Genomic DNA, 8,225 nt, shown 5'->3' with positions numbered 1-8,225 from the left:
TGTTACCTATAAATATCAGCTGGAAGTAGCAGTTTGGATATTCCAAACTAGACACTTTAGGTGCAATGTTTTAAATAACCTTGTGCTCAATTAAATTCTAAACCCTAAGATGTGATTATGTAAGTTTAACGAAGAGAAAATCTGAAACCCAATAACCTAAATGAAGAGTTAGCAGATTGTGAGAGTTTCTTGGGTTCAAAGGGTATTTGAGCTTTCAAAGTCATTTCTAAATTATAGTAGTTCGATATACTCAATGGATCATTCTTGTTTTCTATGTTGCTTGTAGAAGCTGAAAGTATAGTAAGATTGTCTCCAGAGAAAGATATCCAAGTGCAAGGCTAATCTTAAAATATGACTTGGGAAGTTTTAATGTTTAGAGATCCAAGATCAAGATTAGCCTGCAAATCTGCAATCTTTATTTGATAAGCCAGCAAGGTTAGCAAACCCATGCAGCTCTAAAGGGTAGTGATCAAACCCTTCTCTTGAATGAATTGAGATACTAGTTAGCAGCTTTTCTGGAAGCTATTCAATTGGTTCCCTTTTTTCTGCAACTGAAATTCAAGTTGTTCTTGGAGACAGAAAATAAACCAAGGAGTAAATTTCAATTCCAAGCTAGGGCACAGTGACCCATTAATTTCGCAATAAAGCCAGGTAAAATCTCATGTGCTTTCAACTAATAAAGACGCATTCGTCTCCCGCAAGCATGGCCATCTCACATGTTGTTACATCGATGACCATGTGGACTACTTAGGAATAGAGAGGCATGCATATTAACATTGGCTAAGAAGAGAAGTAATCACAATTCAAAGTATGGAATAAGAAGTCAAATATCAGATGGTCAGGATTGCTTATTTGATTGACTATCAAACCATATGGGTTTATTGTTTTTGATTTGTGTATTTGGATTACTGTGGGTTTGGTTTGATTCGGTTTAGATTTTACATGCAATATAAGGTGATCAATGGAAAATTTATGGTGTTTCTTAATTGGGTTAAATTTTACAGCAAGAAAACATTTCTGTAACAAAAAAATGGGAACGAAATAGGAAAGAAACTATGAGTTTAGGGTTTCAAAATAAGAGGTTAATGGTTATGTTTTGATGTCAAAAACACAAGAATATCCCAGTGGAAGACGTTTTTCTCCTCCTTTTCAAGAGAAGAATAGTTTTTCTATTTGTGATTGGTGTTTCTCGAAGTGAGCTCAGGACTTTACCTAAGTGCCAACTTGTTCAAAGATAATAAAAATGAAAAATGAAAAGTACAAGAAACAAACCGAAAAGAGAAATCCTACAATAGTTAAGAATTTCGTTTCAGAGAGAATTCTTCCACACTCCAATTCATGAGTGGGAGATATATATTAATATTATTTGAATTGCAATTCAAATATTTGAACTATAACTTGTTTACAATCAAACTCTATAATCAAACAAAGACTGAACAGTAATTTGTTTCCAAGTTTAAAACAAAGAAATGGGTTTTCTTCGAAGCATGGTGAGACCTCCCACAGCTAAACATTTGATGGAAAATTATAAGGGAAGCACAGAAATCTATTTTATTGGGATAAAAAATCCCAAACTCCTAAATTGTGTAATAGAGGACGGTCAAAATAAAATAAAAATACAAACAGATTTAGTAGCACACGTGATGGCATCACCAACCCTGTCCAAAATGTCATAGCAATTCAGAGGATATGGTGTCACCAACCCTAAAAACAGAAATAGCCATGAAACTGAATTATTGTATTTGATTAAATTAAAATAGGTAACTTTTACATCTTCATGCATAAAAGATCTCAGCAAGCCCTGCAACACAGGTTCTTTGCTTTTTATCCTTAATTTACACTCCAAGAATACAAATTATACGCTTATACAGATGAATGAAGAATAATAATTAAACAAAGTATATATCATAGCTCTCTCTCTCTCTCTCTCTCTAAGCATAGCTGCACATACCCAGTACACATTTCCTCCCTTTCTTGCACTTAATTTTGCATCCTCCGCAGTGCTTCTTGTCTGAAGATGGATTGACACATTTACCTCCGCAACAGATCTCATTGTACTTGCACTTGTGCCCACAGCTCCCACAATTGAGCCGATCTGTAGACACATTCACACATTTCTTGCTGCAGCAATCAGGCCCTGGGCTACCCTTTGCTCTACATATCCTTGGGTACTTGTTGCATGTCATTGGCTGCCTAGGGTTGCTGGTATGACTCAGGAACCGACCTATTCCACGCAGAGAAGAAGAACCAGAAGCTGAAGAAGATGATGGTTCTTGTTCATCATCACTTCCAGACAAGGAATGATTGGGAGACCCAATCACCATATCTTCTTCTTCAGTTGGCATTGCTGCTGCAATGCCCATGATTAAGGCCATGGCCACTGCTAGAACAAAGAACACTTTAACCAGCTTCATGGTTGTAAATGTTGAGGAAGAACCAAAGAAGGATATAAGAACGTAGAGATGAAATGAAGGTTGTGAGCATGAAGAGTGGGTTTGATGGGTTTTTATAGTAAGCGAAGTTGGCAGGAGAGAGTTGACATTGGTGAAGGATGGAAACAGGTGAGCATGGCGTTTACGTTTAATGCCTTTTAGTGGGTTGGTCTAATTCAACGGCTAATAAAATATTAACCCAGAGAACTTCATTCAAAAACAAAAACAAAATGTGACTCTTTCTTTCATTGTAATTTTTTGTGAGAAAACAAAAAATATATATGACTTAATTATTTTAAAAACAACACTCAAAAAACGATTATTTGAAAAACAAAATCTATAAAACAAGGTTAGGCAAGATTTCATTAACATCTATGAATTCTTTAATAAAGATGCAACCGATGTAGCTTTGACAGTTGAGATCATAAAATCCTTGTGAAAAACAGATATTGGTAGGCTTGTCTCAGTGGTTTCAGATCTTTTTCTTGGAGGAGCATTCACAATGACTAGAGTACCTAATTGAGTTATATAATGTAACTATATAGAATATTCTAAAACAAGATTTGAAATAATTTGAATTAGTGGCTGAATCCTATAATTCACTAGACATTCATTTGGAGATTTCTTCCGAGAGAGGATCTAAACTACGTAATGAAGTTAGATTTTTGGAACCTTTGAATCCAAAGATCCAACCACGGTCGAGTTGATGACATTGGTCCAACCAAGTATATCTAGAATTTAGAACCGGTCCAATTTTTTTTTACATAGAAGCAAGAGGAATCCTGATGAGAATTTAAACATGAAAATGTTTCTGTCACTTTAATTAACAGTAGTAGAAGATATATATCTATTGGTTTTTTAAGTACGATAGATTGTTTAGATTATGGTTAATAAGGTCAAAGCACGTAAAAATATGTCTAATTTTTTAATCTGAGGTACCCTGGTTATCCATAAACAAGTAATTAGCAACCGTTAATAATTTAATATTAAGTTGGATTGCGGCAGCATGGACCGCTGGATTGGCACAATATTTCAACCATGAACCATATCTGGTCAGCAACTCAAAGTGTCAAACATAGGGCCTCTACATGAGTCAGATAAGAGTTTGCTTTGTCAACACGGATGACTCAGACGATGAGGTATGCATGGAAATTTTAAAGGAGCTGGAATTTTCCTGTGAGAAACCAAATTTTGCTGTCAAAATGCCAAACTTTGCTTGACATGTCAGAAGAGGAAAAAACAAAGGATTGCTGGCTTTGGTTAGGCTTAGATGGGTATACTTCTCTGGTTAGGCCAATTCCATTTTTACAACTAATTTCCTAATTTGCTTTCTGATTTCTAACCAAGTCTCTTTGACTTGGTTTTCCTTGCCAGCTCTACTTACTGTGGTTTCTTGAGGAACATTGCCACAATCCATGCCACAAGCCCACAATCCAATATCTTTTTGAAAGAATCAGAAAGATTATTATAATTAACTGAAACTTTTTATCCAAAAATAAATAAATAAATAAAATAGACATGTGATGATGTGAGTAGAATAAAAAAAACTTGTTATTCCAATTACGGCGGATCAGTATTCATCATGGGGGTTCACAATTATCTTTTTACCATTGTCTTTACCCTTAAGAATTTTCTCCAATAAAGGGGCCAAGTGCTGATATTTCACACTAAAAAGAGGACCAGATGATCAAAAACTAGAAAAAAGAAACTAGGGTCAAAAGGGCTTCTTTTACAAAGATGGTGGGATCATCGATATTAGAAATAGGGCGTTTCTTACGGATTTTTGAATTTCTATTATAGATCAAAGATTCTAGCATAGCCCGAGTAAACTAGGATCACCTTGTACCATCAAATATACAAGGGAGGGAGCAAAAAGCTTCGATCGCTCTATGACCTTGAAACTCTACCCCAGTTACCAACTATGGTCTAAAACAATCCTTTGTTTAACTTAATAATACATTTTAGGATCTAAATTTGCCTAAATTACCCAAAGCTGCCCTGGCATGTCCTAAGCTCGAGCAAGGTTTGTGTTTCAACCTTAAGTTGAGTTAGGACTGATAATATCAAGCTTGGCTTAGGTTTGAGGCCTTGGCAGCCCAACCCTATCATATCCTAATGTTAACCCTGAACTAATGAATGGTTTATGGTGAATGAGGTAAGCAATGCATCTTCTTGGGATATAGAACTTCCATCTTTGATGTAGTTAATTAGGTTTTGGAATTGTATATGCATCATAAATGCTTAAGTTTATTTTGAATATGATTAGTACATGTTTGTAATTCTTCCTCTTTTTTCTTTAAGAGGGGGAGGTAAGGATTCTGGTCAAGTCCTAAATACCCAGAAAACTAGAGTTCATTACAGCCAAAGCACCCCTAACTTGGTCAAGAAAAAACTTACTGAAAAGTACAATATGATCCCAACCTCTAAACTTGACCTCTATTTGGGTATCCCAATGTTTCATGGAAAGATCAAACACCATCACTGCCCAAACCTTATTGACCGAGTCAATCAGAAATTGCAAAGCTGGAATGCCAAACTTCTGAGCTACCCTGGGAAAGCTACTCTCATTCATCCGTCACTCAAGCCATGCCAAGCCACTATATGTCTTGCTTCCTCCTCCCCAAAAAAACCATATCAATGCTGGAGGCTGCCAACTGAAACTTCTTCTAGTCAAATGGTGATAAGAGTCATGTTCATACCATAGCATGGAAGACTATCTGCAAACCTAAAAGATCTGGTGGTCTGAATTTAAAGGAAACTAGATTCCTCTTTTCGGCAAGTATTTTGGACATATATTGGTGTATTGATTTTTATCATTTGAATTTTTGAACATTTTCTACTAAAAAAAAAATTTGTGAACATTGATGTTACTTTTATTTTAAGGTTTCAAAAAACTTGAAAAAATTCTAAAAAGATGCATTTTTTTCACTGTTCTTCTCAATGCAAAGTACAGTCAAGGCCCATTCAGCATTACATGGCCCAGCCCATTTAAGCCAATCAGGGTGGATCTGGTCCGAGCTAAAGACCCTTTAATCATGAGTCAGAGTTAGGGTGGAAAAAGCATATGAGCTAATGGAAATTTATCACGTGCATTTTCTTGTAAGAAATGGACTATTCATTTCCTTGTATCAAAGTCGGAAGTTTAGAAAAATCCAACCTTATTGAACCCAACTCATAATACTAAGCTAACTAGTATCAAAGTTGGAAGTTTAGAAAAATCCAGCCTTATTGAACCCAACTCATAATGCTTCCAAAACAAAATGGTCCCAAGCCCAATTTGAACTAATTAATGGGCTATGTTAGACTTTTTTTAGTGGTGCCAAGCATAGTTTAAACTGATTTAAGGCAATTTTCATGTTCCTTGGTTTTTGGGCTTTCTTTAGATTGGTAGAATAGAAAAACAGAATCTAGGTATTATTAGTTTTTTTTTTATTATTAATTTAGTTTTTGTATAAGAGCATTTTTATCTATATGGATTTTGAAATTATTATATATGCCATCAGCAAAAGTCAAACTTATAACCTCTTCACTAAGAGATGTCAGTCTTACTAACGAAACAACCTTGCATTGGCATTACTATTTACTAGTCTGTTTTTATAACCAAATTGAAATAAACTAGCATCTTTTCTAGGCCAAAAATAATTTTTTTCGAAACAACATCGTTTCATCAAATTTTTAAATATTTATATATTTATGTATTTTCTGAAGAGGTAATCCATCCAAATTTTCTATGAGAAGTTACTCTAAACTTTATAACAGATTAACCAAGTACCATTTTACGTCCCAAAAACATTTTCATTGTATACAAGTAAAATTGAAAGAAAGAAAGAAATAATAAATTACATATGTACGCTTAAGTTTGAAAAATATTATTTGTATCTTTTATATGTGCACCTCTCTATTATTAGAATAATGGCTTAAGTGATGATTCAGTACTAATTGTTATGGGTGTCAATTCGGTGTGGTACTAGACTGGTACCAATACGGTAATTTCGTACATTCACATCAAGATCGTACCATAATTTATACAGTATGGTATGAAACGGTATTTTCAAAATTGATACAATTTCGGTATAAAATCGAAATGTGAAAAACGACACAATACAGTATATGGTACAATATAATTTTGGTTTAGAAAAAATCATTTTTCTAATCTTTTTAACTTACAACATAAGAGTGTTTAACTGTTTATGGTATTGGTTGTGTTATATGGTGTTTTAGTTAATATTTTAACTATTCAAATTTATAATATATAAAGAAGAAGAGCACTATACTATATTTTCATTTGGTTGTGTTATATGGTCTCTTAGTTAATGTTTTAATTGTTCAAATTTACAATACATGAAGAAGAAGAATAGTGTACTTATATTCTTTATTAAATTCTACAATCAGGTTAGTTGTAGAAACTACAGGAATTCACACTCCCTTTCCACGCACAAGTTTGCTGCCATTTTATCTGGTGATTCAGTTGCAGAGATTGTGGTGATTAACGGTATCCTGAACTTTTTGAACATCTACAATATGCTGCTAATTGTCAGGCTTTTTTGACCTAGTTTCCCAACTCTCTTCTGTCATAATTAAACCTATTTTTGTTTGTAAATTTGAAGGAAGTAGAGGTTGCTTGCTTTATTATTTCTTTTTAAGGTCCAATTATGCTCAATCCCAACCTAGATATAAGGGTGTTAAATTCGGCACGATAATTCGATATATACTAATGATATAGTGTCTAAAACTGAAACTGTACCGTACTAAATCTCAAAAAATGGTTTTAGTATATACCGTGCCGAATTTGAAAATAATATAGTATGGTGCTATTTAAATAATGCAGTTCGGTACAATAAAACGATATCTATACATAATTGAAACCCTTACCTATTGTATTTTCAAAATTTTCAGACTATCCTCCTCAACCTCAAAATGGTTTCAAATCATTTAAAAAAAAAAAAAAAAAAATGGGTAAATGACACTCACCTTGCCTCTTAGTTAATCAAATGACACTTGGACTCACCTAGGAAAAAAAGGGTAAATGACATTTACCTTTCCTCTTGGTTAATCAAATGACCTTTGAACCTCCTCTTGACTGGATAACAATAGTCACAACACCCCTTTTTCTTATTCCGCAAAAGTGACAAATCCCTCCTTTATCTTAACTTTGTTAGTTAAGCACAGTACTTTTGCAATTACATATTTTTCTAAAACCCCAAGTACGTTTTACTAAAAATATATTTTAGTGTAAACCCAAAATACCTTCAATTACCTAAATCTAAAACCCTGATTAGCCTAAGTTAATTTAATTGATAGAATTTTTCTTGATGGAGATTCATTTTCAAATCAGAAGTGACATACATAGGTAGGTACTTTAGGGTTTGACAATTAAGTTAAGCGAGGGTAATTTATAGTTTTAAGTACTAAAATAATTGATAGTAATTTGGGGTTTGTATATGTATATTTGTTTTAATAAATAGAGGACATGCAATAGTGAAGACCATGCACTCCCTATTATGCAATGTTTGAACTTTGAGTTCGCCCTATACCAGCATTATCTATGTGAGCTACCAGCAAAACACTAGAACATAGAGGCTACAAGCCACTTGAGACTTGAGAGTGAATTTGGGACCACTAGACAACCATCCCGATAGTATAGTAATATCTCGAAGTCAAGGATAATTAAAAGGTACAATTTAAAGTGAGGATGTAACTGCCATTATCCAACTAACAAGGAAAACAAGTGTAATTTAATCAACCAAGAGGGGAGGTAAGTGTAAAAAGAATTAAGAAGAAGGAGAAAAGAAG

The 8,225-nt window shown here is 33.9% G+C and overlaps 1 protein-coding gene across 1 annotated transcript; it reads right to left on the bottom strand.

The window, feature by feature from the left end:
• Window positions 1-1,931: 1,931 nt before the first annotated feature.
• LOC149002774 (uncharacterized) lies at window positions 1,932-2,454 on the bottom strand. The gene has a single exon (XM_089137986.1). The coding sequence runs from the start codon at window positions 2,412-2,414 to the stop codon at window positions 1,932-1,934; it is 483 nt and encodes a 160-aa protein (XP_088994112.1). The 5' UTR covers window positions 2,415-2,454.
• Window positions 2,455-8,225: the final 5,771 nt, after the last annotated feature.

The sequence above is a fragment of the Hakea prostrata genome, chromosome 10 (assembly GCF_041222555.1).
Source record: "Hakea prostrata isolate BN-2017 chromosome 10, UWA_Hpros_2, whole genome shotgun sequence".
Lineage (NCBI taxonomy): Eukaryota > Viridiplantae > Streptophyta > Magnoliopsida > Proteales > Proteaceae > Hakea > Hakea prostrata.
This window is presented reverse-complemented; position numbering and strand designations above follow the sequence as displayed.

Excerpts from the sequence above, each read along its gene's own strand:
- LOC149002774 (XM_089137986.1), bottom strand. The coding sequence starts at position 2,414 with ATGAAGCTGGTTAAAGTGTTCTTTGTTCTAGCAGTGGCCATGGCCTTA.